This window comes from Stegastes partitus, unplaced genomic scaffold (genome assembly GCF_000690725.1).
Source record: "Stegastes partitus isolate 25-593 unplaced genomic scaffold, Stegastes_partitus-1.0.2 Scaffold580, whole genome shotgun sequence".
In the NCBI taxonomy this organism is placed as follows: domain Eukaryota; kingdom Metazoa; phylum Chordata; class Actinopteri; family Pomacentridae; genus Stegastes; species Stegastes partitus.
In genome coordinates, this window is record NW_007578311.1 from 109,232 (window position 1) to 129,304 (window position 20,073).

The window sequence follows — 20,073 nt, forward strand, 5'->3', positions numbered from 1 at the left end:
CTTCTGTGACTGTTCATCACTTCTGGCCTATTGAAAATTAGCTGAAGTTTACCAGGACAGATTTCCTTTACCTGAATGTAACTAATGGCTAATATTCTATGTTAAAAACATCTATATCAGTGCATGAAAAAATGTCAGATCGATCGATAATTAATTGACAACGTGATGAAGTTTTAAAGCGGGCCTTACTTCACATTGCACCTCCCGTGACGTGACTATTACATCTCAGCGTTGATGCCGTAACAATTCATATATCGCGGCTGAATCATGGAGAACTTCGGCTCTCAGCTGTGGCCTTGTCTCGCTAACAGTCTCTTGTCATTTCTCCACTCGTTGCTCCATCCGTCTTTGACACTCTCAGTAGATTTGCTGGACCATCTCCCGCTTCTTGTCATGTCTCTCTGTTTCATTTCAGCTTCCATCACTTCCTCCTACTGCTTTTTTTTTTTTCCTCTGCACTTACTCGTCCTCTTATTCATTCTTTTGGTCTCCTCTCTGTCCGCCTACTTAACTTGAGACTACTCTGCCGTGCACCACCACCACCGCTACCGCCACCGCCGCCGCCGCCACCGCCACCTCCACCTCCTCCCCATTCCACGCTCCTTTTCCCTCCCATGTTCCCCTTGGCTGACTCCCAGCACTCCCTTCCTCTCTCCTCCGCTCTGTCACCCCTCTATAAAGACTCCCACTGACGGACCTGAACCTTCTGCCCAAGCCACATTCTGCCCCTCATTCTTTTCTCCTGCGCTCCATGCGAGGAGGAGACCAATTAAAGTCCGTCTCGTCTCCTCTTCCACTCCGTTGTTCTGCTCTCTGTGTGTCTGCACTCAGACTCTCTGGGGTCGCTAATTAAAACACTTTTACTTTCTTTTTCTCTTCACTCTACTTTCTTTTTTTTTTTCTTTTACCTGTTCGTCCAACTTTTTCTTCCTTCAGCTTCTTTATTCATCTTTTTTTTTTTTGTCCCGGCTCTTTTCATCACTGTCCTTATGTCACATCTCTTCCCTCCATTTGTGACCTGCTTTTGTCCTTTTGTACTTTTTTTTTTGTGATTTGGTCGTGTTGCTTTGTCCTGCATCTGTTAAACAAGGTATGAACACAGCAGGTTATACTTTATGAAATGCACACTGCGTCTGTGCAACAGGAGGAAACACCATGAAACAGGTGCACACTATGTATAATCTTAGAATGTGCAGATGGTGACTAGTTTAATAGATAAGAAATTACAAGACAGTCAGATGTTTGCAGAGAGGTACTGAGGTTGCTGATGCTGCTTGTGGAAAGGTCTCCCACTCTTCTTGAAGGACTCTGTGACGTTGGCGGATTTGTACATCCAGAGATGTTGTAATATGTCTGCAGGTTGTGCCTGGCCTGGACCGGATCATTTTCAGCTGCTTACAACACCGTTCTGTCGTTACATCAGGGCCTGGGTGAGAAGATCCCAGAGCAGCTTCCCTCAGTAGATTCCTCACAGTCTGAGCAAACGTTCTCTGGTAGATCACACCAACACCTACATGAGCGTCTCTGTTGATGTGATGATTGATGATTGAGTTTACACTGGTTTTAGGCTATTTTTAGCTGGGTTTTGAGCTTGTGTTAGACTGGTTTTAGACCAGTTTTAAGCTGGTTTTGGATATTTTTTAGGCTTGTTTTTGACTGGTTTTAGGCTAATTTCAGATTGGCTTTAGGTTGGTTTTGGACTGATTTAAGGTTACATTTTTTGCTGGTTTGGGGCTTTTTTGGGCTTGTTTTAAGCTGGTTTTTGGACTGGTTTCAGACTAATTTTAGATCTGCTTTAGGTTAGTTTTGGACTAGTTTAAGGTTCCATTTTTTGCTGTTTTTCGACTGGTTTAACATTGTTTTTAGACTAATTTTAGATTGGCTTTAGGTTGGTTTTTGACTGGTTTAAGGTTAATTTTGGCTGGTTTTTAGATCAGTTTTATGCTGGTTTTGGACTGGTTTTAGGCTGGTTTTAGGTTGATTTTAGACTGGTTTAAGGTTACATTTTTGTTCATCCTGGACTGGTTTTAGGCTGGTTTTGGACTGGTTGTGGTGACACTTAGTCTGCAGTCATGTAGCAGATTGTCTTTTGCACTTTGCTGTCTAAAACAGTTTTTCGGATGACAAATGGTGGAGTTTTTGACATTAAAGCGCCTGACTACGGCTCTAACAGCCCGTTCTCATCTTTCCTTTGTCATTTGTATCATTTGAATAAAGCTGCATTTTTAGGTTCTATAAAAGTGACCTTTTATAGTCACTGGTCAAAGGAGTGTCTGAGCTCCAGTCACGCTATCTGATCATCGTCCTTTAAAGCCACATCTGACGAGGCTGTGGATTAACTACGTGAACGAGAATTTGTCACCAGCTAAACGGCTCAAATTGGCTCCACTGAAGCCTTTTCTGACCAGAACAATAAAGATGACATTTTTAACTTTTCTCTGAGTCAGTAAAAAAGACCACTTGCATGCTGAGTTTACATTCTTGTTCAGTGTACTTCCCTCTGTCTTCCTCTCGTCACCTCCTTCTCCTATTAGTTCGTACATGGGTAACTCTTTATACTGTAGCTGACAGCGAGTCAGAATCCTCAGTCTGAAAGCGCATACATTATGCAGCTCCTCTGTTCTAATGATGCTGTCTTGTCCAGGGTTGTTGTTATGCCAAAAACCAGTCAACCTTGACTGACATGGTTGTACATTCACATGCACGTCCGCTTAAGTTGGTACACAACTGTGTGTTTCTGTACTGCGTGCTCTGGGAAAATGGAAAACAGAGGCAGTCGAGTTTATTTTACACTGAACTCCCCTCAGTGGTCATAATTAGCATATGAGGAATGTTGTTCTCTCTATCTGACACTCGACAACAGTCTCTCGCTGCCCTAGAAATAAAATGGAGGTTTACCATTGTGTTATGCATTGTACAACAGAAGTGAGTACATCCATGTTTGATATCAAAAACAATTAGATGCTTAGATGGAAAATTCAAGCCACAAAGTAGAAACAACAAAAGTGAATACACCTGTGATCGCTGAAACTGAACAGAGTCCGCCTGTGATTGAACATGATTCTGAAATTAGCTTAGAACAGCAGAACTTTCTCAGTTTTGAACGCATGGGTGATTTCTGTCTGCATGTCTCTGTCATGGCTCCACATGGAAAAGAATTGAGCAGAGAAACTGAAAGATTTGATTGTTAGACTTTCCAAAGATGTAAAACGATGCAAGACAAGCAACTCAAAGATCTGTGGAAATACAGTAATCAGGAGGTCTAGAAGGAGCCACAGTAGCACTGAAAAGATTGCGTTTTTGATGGTTTTAGGCTGGTTTTGGACTTTTTCAGTGCTTGTTTTAGACTGGTTTTAGATTGGCGTGAGGTTGGTTTTGGACGTGTTTAGGGTTACGTATAAGGATGGTTTTTGACTTTTTCGGGGCTTGTTGTAGACTGGTTTTTAGACTGGTTTTAGACTAATTTTAGATTGGCTTGAGGTTGGCTTTTTGACTGGTTAAAGGTTAATTTTGGGCTGTTTTTTAGCCTTGTTTTAGGATAATTTTAGATTGACTTTAGGTTGGTTTTGGACTGGTTTAGGGTTACATATAGTGATGGTTTCTGACTTTTCGGGGTTTGTTTTAGACTGGTTTTCAGACTGGTTTTAGACTAATTTTAGATTGGCGTGAGGTTGTTTTTTTTGACTGGTTTAAGGTTAATTTTTGGCTGTTTTTTAGCCTTGTTTTAGGATCATTTTAGATTGGCTTTAGGTTGGTTTTAGACTGGATCAAAGGTCCATTTTTGCTGGGCTTTGGGGGTTTGTTTTAGGCTGTTTTTTTAGACTGGATTTAGGCTAATTTTAAATTGGCTTTGGGTTGGTTTTGCACTGGTTTCATATCATATTTTTGCTGGTTTTAGGCTGCTTTTGGACTTTTTTGGAGCTTGTTTCTGACTGGATTTTAGATTGGTAAGGATTACCACTAATCAGGACTGTAGTGGTCATCCTCCTACAATGACTCTACAGACAGTGAACTACTTTAACAATCTAGCTGTGAAAACCAGATGAACAAGTGCTTCAGATTTGGCACTGGTGTTATCAGTGGAAATCAGAGTTTCTCCAGTTGGAGTCCAGTATGTTTGTTGTGAACCTACCCAAGACTACTCCAGTAAATCTATAGCCCTGACAGTGAAGTACAGAGATTTTAATGGGATGGTATGGGGCTGCATGAGTGCTAAAGGTGTAGGGAAGTGTAGAGATCACCTGTTTCTGCATATGGTAAATCTTCACTGTTGTTTTTTTAATTTGGCTGTTCCGTTTGAAACCAATGCAATTACTGTTAAGTGAAACAATTTTGAATGATTTTATGTTAAAGCGGTCTTGCACACGGATGTACTCGCTTCTGCTGTGTGCAATAAAATCCCAAAGCATCCTTGAAGACCTGCACGACTTTGCTTTATCTACGTTATACCAGCGAAAAATCCATCTTCTGCAATATTCCACGTTCCTCCAGGCGCTGAGGCATTATGGAATACCTGTCCATCTGTCTTCCTTCGCTCTTTCTCTGTCCGTCTGTGCTTAATCACCGCCTCTCCTCCCCCGTCAGTCATGTATTAATCTGTAATCGTTATGTGAAATATTAATGCTGTTGTCGTTCTTCCTTCCAGGTTGACAGCAGGAGATCTGTCCGTTCAGCTGAATCTGAACGATTACCTGGACATCTACTGCCCCCATTACCCCAACAAGGGGACTGGGCAGCCAGAAACCTTGGCCCTCTACCTGGTGGCCGAGCAGGCTTTCCAAGGCTGCGTAGAAACCAGAGGGGCCATCAAGAGGTGGGAGTGCAACACTCCGTACGCTCCGTTCGGACCAGTCCGGTTCTCAGAAAAGATCCAAAGGTTTACACCCTTCTCGCTGGGGTTTGAGTTTCTGCCAGGGAGGCACTACTACTACAGCTGTGAGTACAAGACGTGTGTGTTTCTGTGCTACAAGTACGTAGCAATCATATTTAGCAGCCATACAAAAGCTTCATATATTCTAGAAATAATAAAGCTAATGGATTTTCTGGTTTAGATCAGGAGATATCAGATTGATGAATGCTGGACACTGCTGCTACTCAGACTGGCGCCAGGCAGACAGAGCTGTAAATTATATTGATTATCAGTTATGCAGACTATTGTGTCAAGTAATAAGTTCATCTGAAATATCAATAAATGGTTGAAATGTATCTGTCACACTCTTCAAATGGTAATTCCTTCAGATTAGGTGCTTTAGTTCCAGTTTACGATCACATAAGACAAAGAAACACAGCAGATCCATCTAATTACCAAGATGGAATCAGGCAAGAAGAAAAATATGACTTAACCCACCGAATCTCAAAACCCAAAGCAAACAAAGTAATTTCAAAAATCACCAAATTGACACCATTTATTAGAGCCAGAAAAAAATTTAAATGGTTCCTAAAATGATTGTATGTGATGTATGGTTCCATCGCCAAAAGATAACCAAATCAAAGCTAAAAATCACGATATTTAACTAAAATTACTTTTTTTCTACATGTCTCATTTTAAAATTTACCAACTGAAAACCATCTGTGCCGATTTTAAATAAATAAATAAATAAATGAATAAATAAATTTTTTAAAAAGCTCCTGCACTCCTGAGCACATCTGATAAGTGACCAACAGTCAGGTAACAAAACTTTCGAGTATTCAGTTGAATTGCAGGCAGTGTTTCCACAGAGCAGACATAGAACAACAAGAGAGAGCAAAATTAAACACACCGGATTAATAAAATAAATGCAGCATGGCTCAAAAACAGTGAACAGAGGAGCAGCTTGATGGAAGATACATCCAGCATGGTGAAACAAGTTTTTAGAGTTGTGTGGAAAAGTTTGTAAAAGTTGGCAAAATGCAAATAGTAAAATATCTTGTCGAGTGCCGATTTTTTTCCTGCATTGGTAGCACCAGTGGACACTTAGAAAAATGTTGGGTATGTTGATTCCAAGTTTTTTTTTTCTTTCGTAGAATAAATAATCAAAAAGAAAATTCAAATTTCGGTTATTCTTTTTTTTTTTGTTTTGTTTTTATGATTTATGGAACTTTGTCATACTGCACAGGAGACCTTGTTGAGTTCCCTCTACTTCCACTCATGGTTGTTCTCTTTCCATCGAGGTGCAGGATTTTATATTCCAGTGGAAAAATGAGCTGACAGTGAGGAAAAATGTGACAGGAGCAAAAAAAATAAATACATTTTTAAAAATGCTGAGCAAAAACGATCTGATATGAACCCAATAACAACGTAGTATAATATTAATCAAGTCTTATTTATTATATGTTAAACAAATCTAATTAGTCAGCAATTAGTTTGCTATAATTAATTAAGCTGCTGTAATTAATTTTTTTGGCTAATGGAGCGTTTCGGCTCTAAAGCAGTATAGAGGTTCGTTGCCTTTGACAGCAAGTGGTTCAAACATGGCTGGAAAAAAAAGTGTGTTTTTGATATGCAAAATGCAAAATCTCTTATCATTTTGTACAACAGTGAATGTTTGCTTTGGGCTTTTTACGCCGGCACCCCAATAAAACCGGTCAAAGAGAGAAAAATGTAAATATTTGATGTTTCAGGTCATCAGTCTGTGCAAAGATACCAGCGTTGGAGAAAGTGTGGTGGAGGGCAGCCTTACATTTTTAACAAGTAACAAGGTTCAGAGGAGCTTTAGCCAGGGTTTTTTTTTTCTCGTTTTTATTTTGTTTTTTATGAGGCCTGAGTGTTGGCAAAACTGCAGCTTATTCCATTAATGTTTTCCATAAATTCCCGCTGAATGACATTAATATGATGTTTTCATAAACCTGTAGGTTGTTACAGTCTCCGTGATGGTTTCTCCGTGACATCCTCCTGCATTTTTCTCTCCTCGCTCATTTATTTCAAACCACTGGAGGGAGAAAAGGGAGGGAAGAGAGACAGAAGATGGCTTAGTGGCTGTAAAATCAGTTGACATTTTTTTTCTCTCTCTCTCTCTCTTACTTTATACAAGTTTTGGTGTCAGTCCAAGAGAGGGAGGACATGAAACAAGGCAGAGAATGAAAGAGTCAAGTGAATGCGTCGTATGGAAGGGTGACAACAAAAGAGACAGAGGGACGGCAAAGTGTAGGAGGAAGAAATGGAGATCAATACAGGACGACAGCGAGGCAAGGCAAGAGAAGCAGACGGAGGTAGAGAAGCGTGGAAGAGTGACAGAGGGGGAGAAAGAGCAAAAGATGGACACAGCCTGACAGTACGGGGGAGGGAGGGAGGGAAGGAGGGAGGTGAGATGGGGGAGAAAGGGATGAGAGAGAGGATGGATGAGTGGACTGGAGAAAGGAGGACAACAAAAGGGATGGATGAGTTGAAGGAAAAGAGGGAATCTTTACATAAATTACTGTTGTGGTCGGCGGGACAATGGAGCATTGTGAGACCATGGGAGACACACACTAACACACACATGTACACGTGCACGCTCACATGCACACACACATGCACACTGGTCTATTGTGGCTGCTCATGCCAGTTCACAGAGAAGCAACAAAAGGTCCCCCCCCACCCCCTAGTCGGGCCACTTCGGGCTCACAGCGATTGTGTATGTTTTGTCCACGTCGCAGATAAGGCGTAAAGTTGGTCCAAATGTCTGGCTCTGGGGTTTGAGCGCTGAATGGACCCGCGGCACTGGAGGCTGCATAATGGCATTAGCCTGGGAGAACAGTACAATGGTATTAGAAACACTAATGGCATTAGTTGGCTCAGTCTGAGCCGGGCTCGAGCTCGTCTCTCCCACAGACGATGACAGAACGCTGTCACCCAGCAGCAGCAGCTCTCCATGTGTGGATCCACGCAAACAGGAAACACCTGGACATCCTCAGCTGACGTGGAAACATGTGAGAGGAAAGGAACGGCGCACTTTGGAAGCCACTTAACAGAACAGCTTTCACTGTGTTTAAAAACAAAGTGACTCGACAACGCGAGCAGCGGCAAAATATGGAAATCTGTTAAGTCACAGAAAAAAAACTGCAAACGTTTTGCAGAACTGATGAGCGCCATGAACATCTCGTAAAATTGAAATAAAGCTCCATCAGAAATCACTTCCTCTTTATTATGCTGTATAGAGTGCTACATTTATTCTCTGCCGTTTAGTATGAAGGTGATATAGGACTGAGGGATATAGCTGGAAACGTTTCATCATGATAAAATGTGTTATTTCAGTAGATATCAATAATTATTGATCATTTTAATGACTTATTTGTATTAATGACCAGAAGAAACAAGGTTTAATTTGAATTTCAACCACTTTGGAGATTATTTATCAAGGTACACATGCAGGTACAAATACATAAATAAATGTAAACACATTAAGATAAATAAGGATAAAGGAAGGATCTCACCTTGATGCACATTAAATAAAGCAAGCAATGAAAACCTGGAGATGCACGGAGGGCGACCAGGGCAAAGCTGTACCGTACCATCGCCCAGGTATCATTAGATGGAGATCTCAAACCAACCTGTGTGCACTCCAACATCAAGACCATCAGCCTTTGTTGCAGATGTTTCTTAGATGGAGGTGTGGTAGCACAGGGTCCTGGGAGTTTGTAGATTGCAACCTATGTCCTACATATGCAAATGTTAGTACTTGTTGGCCACATCAGACCTGGGAATGTCTGCAGACTGGGGGCCTAGGTGGGTCACAGACTAGCAGGCCTCGGAAGACCTGCATGGCATCCACGCAGAGAGTAATAGAGGGTGAAGGCGCTCCATTATTAAAGGACATGATTGTTTATGAGCCAGAGAGGGAGCAAGCTTGTGGTTTGCTTACATCATGTGTGGTTTCATTTTCATTTAGGTGTTGAACAATTTTCTTGTGTCTATTGCTGGTACATATTGTTATTATTGGCCAGACCTTGGTTGAATTCTGAATATGTAAATGTCTGTAGTATACGGTGCCCGCAAAAAAACCCAAAACTGTTGCTAATGGCATGTATACTTCCTTCTTTACATATGGAAATATTACTGTGTCTAAGTGTATTATAGGTATTACATCACCCTCTCATGAAAGTTGAAGCATTTAACCAAAAACGTCCATCGTGTTCCTGCTGGGTTGCTAACATTTCTGCATTTTGGGTTCTACATCCTTCTCGTCAAGCTGACTATAAAAGCGTGCAGTTCTAAGACTTCCTCCAACGCAAACATTATGGGACAAATTCTCGCAGTTTAATCGTAGCAACTGGACTTGCTTGAAGACGTTCTACCTCTCATCCAAGAGGCTTCATCAGTTCTAACTGACTAGTTGGGAGTTCCAGATATCCTTAAGGAGCCATTAACACTGAGTTTCGGTTTCAATTGGGGGTTTGTTGCTCCTCTTCCTCGAGGGGGAGAGGTGAGACGTCTACAAGAAACTCAAGCAAGTCCAGTTGCTACGATTAAACTACGAGAAAAACCACGACCTGGAGAATCTTCAGACATTATGGGATAAAATTATTGGATGTCAATCAAGGCAGTTTTTGACTGACACGAACATCAGCCTGATCCTTTGTTTATGTCCGCTGTCACACAGGTGTCTCTACTTTAAAAATGTTCTTTGTGAATGCAGCTTTATCAATCAATAACTGATTCATATATACTACATATTCAGTCCACTGTGTTTTTGTCCTGTGCTGATATTACTACTTTAAACAACACATACAAGCTGCTGTATGCCACTGGGCTATAAGATCCCCATCCTAGTTAGTCCCGTCTTGAGTTAAGTGCATTAGTTGGACGTCATTAAGCATCACAGAGGACTTCGTCATGGTTCCCTTTACTAGCTAAACCGCCACAATGTTCTGTGGGTTCCAACACAGAACCGCTGTTTGCTGCAGGATTAATCAATAACAAGCTCCAAACAGGTACTGCAGATGATCTACTTAGTACTTGAAGTGTGAGTTATCAAGGAAAACATATTGGAATGGGACTCTAAATCATAAATAACGGTTTTGGCCCACAAAGCAAAATTAGTGGAAAAGGACAGAAACACGAATCGAGTCCTTTGCACATCTAGTCGCTGGGACTTTCTTCAAGGCAAAACCAGTGCAGCATCTTCAACTTAAATTCATTTGTGCACATTAATCTTTCTGTAGGAGATCTGAGCTTTAACTTCAAGGTGTTATTGAGAAATGTCATTGAGTGCTGTGATAAAAGGCCCTATTATGCAATATTAATTAAAAATAAACATTAAGTGTGCACGACTTTTCAAGTATTTCTTCAAAGGCTAAAAGCTCTGGGAAGCGGACCTTGAGTTAAGACTTATTTATTTATCATTGGTCCATTTTTACGCCTCTCTGACGAGTTCTGTCTCGTAACGGAGCTGACTTTGGTTCTGTTATGTTTCAGCCGCCACAGACTTTGCCTAATTCTGCAGCCTCACTGTTTGTGTCTGCGTCGCGCCGTATCAAAGACAGACCGTTGGCAATCACACACTCGGTTATGGTTGTGTGTCTCTGTTGAGTTAGCGGCTGTCTGTGAATTATTCAGATATAAAAATCCTTTAACTGCAGCTTCCAAACAGTTTTGTTTTGTACCGGCCGTGTTAAACTGACGGATGGCGCTGACCTGATTTCCCATGTGAGCCGCGGCCGGTATCGACGTCGAAGGAGCCGCGTCCTTTAATGGTCTTGATTTCATATTTTCATTTATTTGCGCAGATGATGCGCGGCGTGTCACTGCGAGATGGTGTAATTTTTCATACTGATATCATGAAAACAACCTCTCTGTTCCTCGGCTTTTCTTGTCTTCAAAAGCAGCACAAGAATTCTCAAAGAGTTGATTTTACAGAAGGATTTCGTTCAGCGTATGCTAATTTCTTTTCTTATTTGACATGTTAGCGTCCTGAATGCTCGCTGTTTGTTGGGTTTAATAAGTAAGCAGCTTATTTACATCTTTCTTTTCTTGTTCTGTGCAGCTCTACCCGCAGATGAAGGCCCTCCTCTGCCATGTATGAAGTTGCGTGTCACAGTGTGCTGCGAGCCCAGTGAGTACACTCCTCTTTTCATCTGTTCTTTCTTTCATGCTTCCCCTTTGTACACCAACAGACTCTTCTCCCTGCCTCTCACATCTCCACTATCAGGCCTGTATAGCATGATGTTTACACTGCTACTTATCCCTGCTTCCTCCGCTCTTTTTTAGTAATTCTCTGCTGTTATCGGTGAAGCTAAATATATCTTTTCTCTCCAAAATCACTATTTTAACCTTCTGAGATGACACTCCTTTCGTGGGTGAGTACATCTCCGTGCAATCTCACTTAAAAGTCAAATGATTCGAAATGATTTGACGTCTTCGAATTGCATAATTTCAAAGTTGAACCGTGTTTCTTCCTATGAATGATCAAAAACAAATACTTTAGAAAGGCAAGATTTACATTACAAGGCAAAATGAACAACTCAGTGCAACAAAAGTGAACACACCTGTGATCCCTGAAACTAAACCGAGTCCACCTGTGATTTCCAATCAGTCTAACTGCATGAACATGGTTCTAAGATGAGCTGTGAGCAGCAGAACCTTTCTCAGTGTTGGACCTATGGACTGTGTCTATCTGCATGTCTACATCATGGCCCCACATGGAAAACTTCACAAAGATGGAAAAAGATCCAGAAAGATCAACTAAAAACCAGTGAACCACAGTGTAAGCAGTAACCAGGAGGTCTAGAAGGAGCCATAGCAGCGCTGATCAGGGCTGCAGTGGTCGTCCTCCTACAATGACTCCACAGACAGTCAACTACTTTCACTATGGAGCTGTGAACACCAGACAAAGGCAGCTGCTTCAGACTTGGCACAGAGTTTCCATGAAGCTCAGGCAGTCTGAAGGACACTTCATTTTGTCAACCTCTCAGAAAAACACTCGTTTGCTGTTGGACACAAAACTGGAAGGTGAAACTTTACCAAAGAAAAAATAAAAAGAAACCTGATGGATGTTGGAGAACATTCTTTGGTCAGATGAAGATCAATGTGTTGGGCTCAGATGGAGTCCAGATGTTTGGTGTGAACCTGACCAGGACCACCACAGTGGATGCATCGTCCTGACAGTGAAGCACGGAGGTGGCAGCATCATGATATGGAGCTGCACGAGGGCAAAAGGTGTTGATGACATTTATAGATGAATATCTGAGGATAAACCAGAATACTGGCTGATAAGATGACTCCCAGTCTGTAGAAGATGGAAGAAGAGGAATATTCCAGCAGAAGAACCATCCAGAGAAAAAAACACATAAGTTTCTGAAGAAGAAACTGTAAAGTATGACCTGGACAAGTATGTTGCATGACTTGTATGCAATAGAACATGCTTGGGGTATTTTAAAGAGAAATGTGGTGCAACACAACTCCTTCAGCAAAGAGCATCTCTTCCAGAAATGAGGAGGAAGATTGAGTCTGACGCAGAAAATAAAAGGCAGATGCACAGTTATTAAAAACAGTAATAAAGTTCTCAGTATGGAAGGTGTGCTGACTTTTGTTGCAATAAGTTTCTACTACATATTTTTAATATAGCAAGTCTAAACTAGTTTTTTATTCTACATCATTTATTGTTCAACTTCGAAGTAATGCAATTACTGATAGGAACTGATGGTTTTTAAGGCATCAGTTCATCCCGCCCCTCCTTCTTCTTCTTCTTCTTTTTTTTTTTTTTTTACCTCCTTGTCCTTCCTCATTCTCCCACTCTCCATCTCTCTGTCCCAGTGTGAAATTCCCAGAGTTGATCTAATCCAGAGCCCGCCTGGAGTAATGTTAGTCTTCCAGTCCAGTGAGCTGCCCATTCCGGTTGGGAATGTTGCCCAGTCACTGTGGGAATCCCTGTGCAGTTGCTGGTGTGTGCGTCCATCTCTCCGTGTCTGGTGCACTTTGTGTTTTTGTGCATGGGTATATGGGCCTTTGCGTGCATTCTTTGGCAGTTTAATTTGTCCAAGTTTGTGTGTGTGCGCGTGTGTGTGTGTCCTCACATGCGTGTCTGAGACGTCTGTCCCAGTTCCCATCCCAGTGTTATCTGCAGGGGGCTTGTTGTGCCGTCCTCGGCTCATCTAACACACACTTTTTTTTTTTTCCAGGGGAAACTGGCTTGCAAGGCTGTCTAATGAAATACCTCCCAATCTTGCAGCCTTGATTAAATTTTGGCATGAAAGGGAGGGGGGGCGGGGGGAGAAAAAAAAATTAAAACTGGAATAAAAAAGAGCTCCATCCGTCTCGAATGAATTCTTAAATGCCATCACTGTTCCGGTGCGAGACAGGGAGTAATTTGCTGCGTTATTACCAGAGTGAAGGCTGATGACTTTTTTTATATGCTAATTATCCTGCTGTCATTAATTAGAAATACCACAGATAATTGTTCAGTGAGAAAATGCTAATGTAGTCTTGACCTTCTGACAGTATTCCCCTGATCAGCCTATCTGAGCTGGAAAATAATCAAAATATTTGAAATCACCTGGATTATGCATGCTGGGAGACACATCCAGCGCGCTCACTCCGCTTTACTGGAAATTCATTTGCTCAATAGATTCAAGGTTTTAAATCTTGTGGAGACCTATATGATAATGCTGCTTCTGCCTTCATGAAACAGAAACACTATTAACAGCCAGTTGTTTGTAGATATTTACAGCTCAGTTGCTCAAACAAATAAGTTCCCTTATCCACCAATAAAACTAGACAACAGTTTGGCTACAGCTTGTTTGGAAAGCGTGTGGTCTCTCTCCTTATCTACAATTAAAGGCTTCGTAAAGATGACCTAAATTTGCAACAGGATGAGGGAACCAGAAATATCTAGAGCGGTTGCTGATGCAGCTGGAGAAAGTTAGATCCACTCTGACGCTTATCTGCTGATGAATTCTTTAACGACTCACAACTGCAAGGAGAATACAGCATCTTGCGGATGATTGTTTAAGTTTGATAGTGATATAGCTGCTGCATTGGTTTCTTTTTCCTCCGTTTTTGGTTGCAAGGGTGTAATTAAATCGTCGTTTCGTCAGCTCGTTCACTAACGCATAGGTTAGTGCATATTAAGCAGCTTATATTACACTTTTTTTAACCCTCTGAACTCAAAGCTGCAGTTTTTTGTGCTTTTTTTTGGTCACATTTTTGCTCACTATGGCCTCATTTTTCACTTCAATATGAAGTCCTGCACCTTTGTAGAAACAGAACAACCACAACGAAGGAGAGAGAAATGTCTTCTGTGCTGGATTGTGCTGAGGAGTGGCGAATTTTTTAGATTTACAGAATCAGATTACAGCACATCACCTCTAAAAAGAAGTTTCACCGTGCTGAATGTATCCTCGAACGTCTTCCACCATTTTTGAGCCGTGCTGCATTTATTTTATTGATAAAATATGATCGGTTTTTCTCTCATCTATCGTTTTGATGTTTCCATTCTTGCCTCCTCTGTATTTTGTGTAAAAATAATCGGCGTGCCAACCGAACAGTCCGAGAATTTTTGTTGAATGACTGTTGGTTGCAGCTGAGTCACTCGTGGCTCCATGGTTGCACGGAGGAATGCAGAATTTTTAGATTTTTAGAGAATCTCAGCTGCACCTCTAAACAGATGTTTCACCATGCTGAATGTATCCTCTAACATCTTGCACCTGCGTGAACCATTTTTTGCTGCGTTTATTGATTTCTCTGTCATTTTTGTGTAAAAATAATCAACATGCCAACCGAACACTCCGGGAATTTTTGTCAAATGACTGTCGGTTGCAGCTGAGTCACTCGTGGCTTCATGGTTGCACGGAGGAATGCAGAATTTTTTTGTTTTTTAGAGAATCTTTTTAGAGCAAACTATTTATTTTTGGCAAAAAATTTACAACCAGACATGTAGAGTAACGTGATTTGGATCAAATGTGGCGATTTTACAGTTAAATTTGGTTTCTGTTTTTGCAGCTCTGATGTGATTCTGGCGATTTTTTTTTTCTTTTCAGAGTTCAGAGGGTTCAGAGAAAAACCCCCTTTGCTTTATAGTAGAAAGAGTTCCACCTACAAAGACGCACACACGTCCTTTTAGCTTCCCTAACACATTTTTTTTCTTCCCCCTCCTCTCCCTCTCATCCTATCCCTTAACCAAAACTAATCCCGACTAAATTTCAGGATCTCCGTCTCCTTGTCTTTCACTCCCCCTCCTCGACTCCGACCTCTTTCTTCCTTCAGTCTTCTGTCATTCCTGAAGTGGCACTAATCCCCCCCTTCTCTCTGTCTCTTCAGCTCTCTCCTCCCTTCCTCATTTTTTATGATCTTTCGCTACTGGAGCAAAACTAATCTCGGCACCATCCACGGCAGTCTCTTACGCCGAGCACTCCACCTCCACCTCCTCCTCCTCCACCTCCACCTCCTTTCCCTGTGTTTTCTCTATCTCTTTGTTGTATCTCCGTACAGTCGCCACTCGCCTCCTCCTCCTCCTCCTCCTCTCCATCTCTGTCGCGGCCACGCTGTGTTGGGACGAGGCCGGAGCGAGGAGTCAGATGGATGAGGGAGGGAGATGAAGGAGAGCCTCTGTCTGTTTGACTGTCCATTAGTGGCGGTTTACCACAGCTGCTGTTGTGCCGCTCCCTGTGGTAACACCTCACCTGCTCTCTGGTCGCTTCCTGCTCGGGTTGCCTTTTATCTGACAGGTAACGCTCTCCGAGTGCGCGGCCGCGGGTGACGGCAGCTCCTGTCCTTCAGCGACGTCTCTTATCTAAACTTCAAACCCCTTCTTCTCCTTCCTCCCGCCTCTCCACTTTCTTCCCCTCCTCCAGAAAGCAGCCTCCCCCCCCCACCCCTGTATGACTAAAAGGTGTTTCCACGTGGGGGATGCCCCGTCGTGGGTGTTTTGAATTAATTATCTCTGAAGGACAGAGCGGTGACAGTGAGCGAGTCCATCAGGTGACGCTGTCATTGCTGCAAGGTCAGCCCCTCTTCGCTGTGTGAATGTGTGTGTTTATCGCCTTAATTTAACCGCGGAGGCTTCTAATGACGTCCCCCCCCTCCTTCCCCTACATGTTTTTTTCTGCCGTGAGCTGATGCTGAAAGGTGCTTTAGCCGGGGCGTTGCATCAGAAAACAGAATCAGCAGACCGGTGTCATGTGAAATCTGTGGCGCCCCGCAGCCTCCTATTGCAATCGGCTCGCCTTCTCACTCCATACTTACCTTCCTTTTCTTTCTCCCTACTCTGTAACTTCTCCTTAAAACTCCTCCTGTTGTGTTTATCTCTCCGGTTGTGCTCGTCGCTCTGCCTCTCTGCCTTCTTTCTCTTCCACCAGCCGTCCCACTGTGAGAAACCATTACAGACCGACTTCCCTCTCTCTCTAATTGATTCCCTTTCTCTCTCCGTCTCACTTCCCTCTTTTTTTCCCGTCGTCCTCCCGCTGTGAGCAGTCCATTACGTTCATTTCAGTTTGCAGAGCTTCACCATTTCTTTTTCTCCAGCTATGTTTTTTTTACATTTCTTACATCACTGCCCTCCTTCGCCCCCCTTCCGCTTCTCGCCCAAAAAACCTTTGTACCCTCTGAACTCGACAGGACAAAACTGGACCGCAGACTCACCGCTCGCCGCCCGAGCTCTCCTCTCCTCTCTCAGATTTTACAATATTTCGCCGTTTTCGTGCGATTTCGCGTCGTTTTTGTTTCGCGTTCAAATTTTTTTGTCTTTAGCCGGCGTGCTAGAACTCACACTCGGTTAGCATTAGCTGCTGCGTTTTGTAAAATGGCGGCGTGCGAGCAGAGGTGGGATGGTGGAACAGTGTGTGTCTCTGCAGTGAGGCGTTCTGCCGACACACACACACACACACACACACACACACTCGCAGTTAAATGCGGTTGTGCATGTACAGTTACACGTGCGGCATGTTGCTGACTGCACTGCAGAGAGGACACTGTTCTTGCAGTCACGCCACCGCGGACACCATTTTGTGCCGCAGCTCGCCGCCGCCGCCGCCGAAAAATTAAGACGCCAAAAAACAAGGAGTCAGGACGAAAGTTTGGCTTTTTTTTTTTTTTTTTTCTTGCACAAACGATGTGATTAAAGACGGATCAAAACACACACATCACACACACACCGGTAAACACGAGGCATTCAACATGAATTTTTACTTTGCAAACTGCGGCGCCCAGTCTCACGCGCTCGACGATCGACGTTTAATTTGAAAACAAAGCGACGAAACGGAATTATTTTAAACAACGTTTAATTTTTTCACATGTATGTAAATGTACAGATATAATACTGAAGCCTTGATGCTTCTGTTGCTGCAATAACGCTGCGATAGTCAGTGAATCATGTGGCAGTCAGTTGTTCAATTAAACGCCAAATATTTTGATAATCGTCGAGCAATTTTTTTACGAAAAATTAATCAGGATTAAATGTGAATATTTCCTGTTTTCACTCCTCCTCTGTGACAGCAAACTGAATGTGATACAGACATTTGTCATCTTGGGCTTTGGGAAACACTGACTGACAGTTTTCACCGTTTTCTGACGTTTTATAGACAAAACAAATAATTGACTAAACCAGAAAATGATGGATAAAGTTTATAACCGTCAGTTGCTGCCCTGTTTGTCACTGTAGTATTTTCATATCGAGTGAGAGTTGAAAGGATCAGATGATTAATCAATGAGTGGCTCAACAATTATACGATCGGTTGTTATTCATCACCAACTACTTCACTCAAATAGAGTACTTTTATGTTATTCTTTTAGGGAATAAAGATCCAGTTTCTTGAATTGCACCTTTTTAAAATCTGAATATTTTCTGCTTTCTTTCCTCCTGTGTCAGTAAACTGAATATCTTTGAACAAAACAAAACATTTGTCAACATTTTTCACCATTTTCTGACATTTTAGAGGCCAAACAACTGGTCGATTCATCCAGAAAATATTCGATAACGAACAAAACCGTTAGTTATCGCCTTAATATTTAATAAATATTCTTTGGTCATTGTATTTAAATGCTATTTGACTGCAGAAATGCAACATTTTCTATAAAAAAAACAAAAGGAATGAAGGCCATTTTAATGTTTTTATTTGTAGATTTTGTTTTTGTGCAGTTGCTCTTTAAAGTAGGATGTGTTTAGCTGCTCTACTTTGCTTTAGTTTATCCTACACTGACATATAATTTCAGCATCAACATTACGAGTGTGCAGGAGTCTCATTTTGCTCTCTGTGATGTGATATAAGACAAATGAACTTAAAGGCAACATTTTTTCCTGTTTGATATGAAAATAAACTTGCAGTGTTCTCATTCTCCGTCCGTGACTTGTTCAGAACAATTCATTTACTCTGATTTAAGGGTTCTTGAATGCATCATTACAGCGCTTTGTTAACATGCAGGCTGCACAACAAAAAGAAACAGTGAAAAAGGAGGATTTGTTTGCAAGGAGAAATCAGTCGTTTGTTTGAATCAGCTGCAGAAATCTCTGTGTAACGAGTTCGATCTGAATAAGCAAAAAATGTGGATGCATCAAATGTGAAAGGTGCAAAAAACGCTTTTTTTTTTGTTGCCCTCCTCTAGAAATCACCTCAATCTTTCTAGAACGATTAATTTCTTCTAAACGAGAGGCGTTTGAGTCATACGGTGAAACGGTTCCTGCATTTTTTTTTTTCTTTTGCACAGTTTTTTCCGCTGCAGGCCCGTTTAACGCTTCGTTAGCCGCCGTTCGTTAGCTGCATGGAGCCTCGTGGTCATTTATCGTCTGATGTTTGCGTTCGGTGTCAGAAGTGGCTTCGAGGCCGCCGATGGATTTAACTTCTGTGCAGCCTCATCCTCCCGTTTCTGTTCTGAGGAGTGTTGTTTTTTTTTTTTAAACAGTTTCCAGAGCCTCTACCTGCGTTCTCCCCGACCCCTCCCCGCTCCTCCATCATGCCATCCCTCCATTCTTCCCTCCATTATTTCCTTTTAGTCCCCCTCCTGCTGAGAAAGTGACGCCCAGACACAAACACCCCCTCGTCCCGGCTCCCTCTCTTCCCTCCCTTCCCTCTCCTCTCTTGTCTGACCTTGTTTCAATCTTTCCTCCACCGTACTTTCTCACTCGAGTCTCCGCTGCCGTCCCTTTCATCTTCTGTCCACTTCGTGGTTTCGCTCTGTCATTTTGAATTTTCTCCTGTTTTTTCCTCCCCCTCCCCCCCCCAACCTCCACCTTCCAGCGCCACCCGTCTTTTTCATTTCCTGTAAACCTCCCCCCCACCCCCCACCTCCAACCGTCCTCGAACCTCTTCTGTACAATCTCGATCATTCTTACGCTCTCTAATTTACATAACACTATCTTTTCCTGTTGCCGTGCTTCTCAAAGCTCTTTTTTTATCCGACCTTTAAGGGAATTTGCATAGGGGGACATATTTAGGGTTGCGCAGCCAGTCAGTACTCATTTTTCATGGCGTTAGTCTTTGAGTAATGGTAAATACCTTCCCCTGGTCATTTGTCTGTTTCTTGCTCCTTTTGTTCCACAAAGCAGCAGCTTTATTGAGAAAGTAAAGCCGGCGAAAATGACTAATCAGCAACTTGTTTCTTTGCTTCAACTTTATCTAAACCTTCTTTCTCTCCTCTCTCTCTCTCTCTCTCTCTCTTCTCGCCTTATTACAGCATCAGAGGGCTCAAAACAAATGCAAGGTGAGATGCAACATCTTAAATGATTTTTTTCTACGTGTGCATGCTTACACGTCCCTGATCGCAGCTTTTGTCTCATAACTCTGTGTCTTTTCCAGTGAAATTCAAGTTCAAATGTGCCTCAGCAGTAACGGAAATGAGTCAGACGTGATTTCATGAAGGTCTCGTTCCAAATAAACGAGCGATAATGTGCCGCGCTCCTCTGAGATTTGATTTTAATTCAGCCAAAAAGGCATCAGTGATTTTTTTGGGGGGTGTGAGATGTAGAACAGTGCTCCAGTTTGCCGGATGGGCCTGATTTCAGGACTCCAAACTTTACAAAAGAAATCATGTTGTCTTTATAAAATCGTCTAAATTACACCAGTTATCATAACGAGAACGGACACGGTCATCAGAGTTTCAGCTTTCTGACGGTCCTCGAAGGAATCGTGTCTGATGTGTGCTTCCTTCCTGGAAAAATAACTAAATTTAGGCTAAAATTTCCCCCAACA

The 20,073-nt window shown here is 42.3% G+C and overlaps 1 protein-coding gene across 1 annotated transcript in view; it reads left to right on the plus strand.

Moving 5' to 3' along the window:
* Positions 1 to 20,073, plus strand: part of efna4 (ephrin A4) — a 61,382-nt gene that overhangs the window by 39,063 nt on the left and 2,246 nt on the right. Inside the window, exons 3-5 of the mRNA XM_008288911.1 lie at positions 4,646 to 4,935; positions 10,941 to 11,009; positions 19,559 to 19,585. Of these exons, the coding sequence (XP_008287133.1) occupies positions 4,646 to 4,935; positions 10,941 to 11,009; positions 19,559 to 19,585 (386 nt within the window). The remainder of the gene's footprint in view (positions 1 to 4,645; positions 4,936 to 10,940; positions 11,010 to 19,558; positions 19,586 to 20,073) is intronic.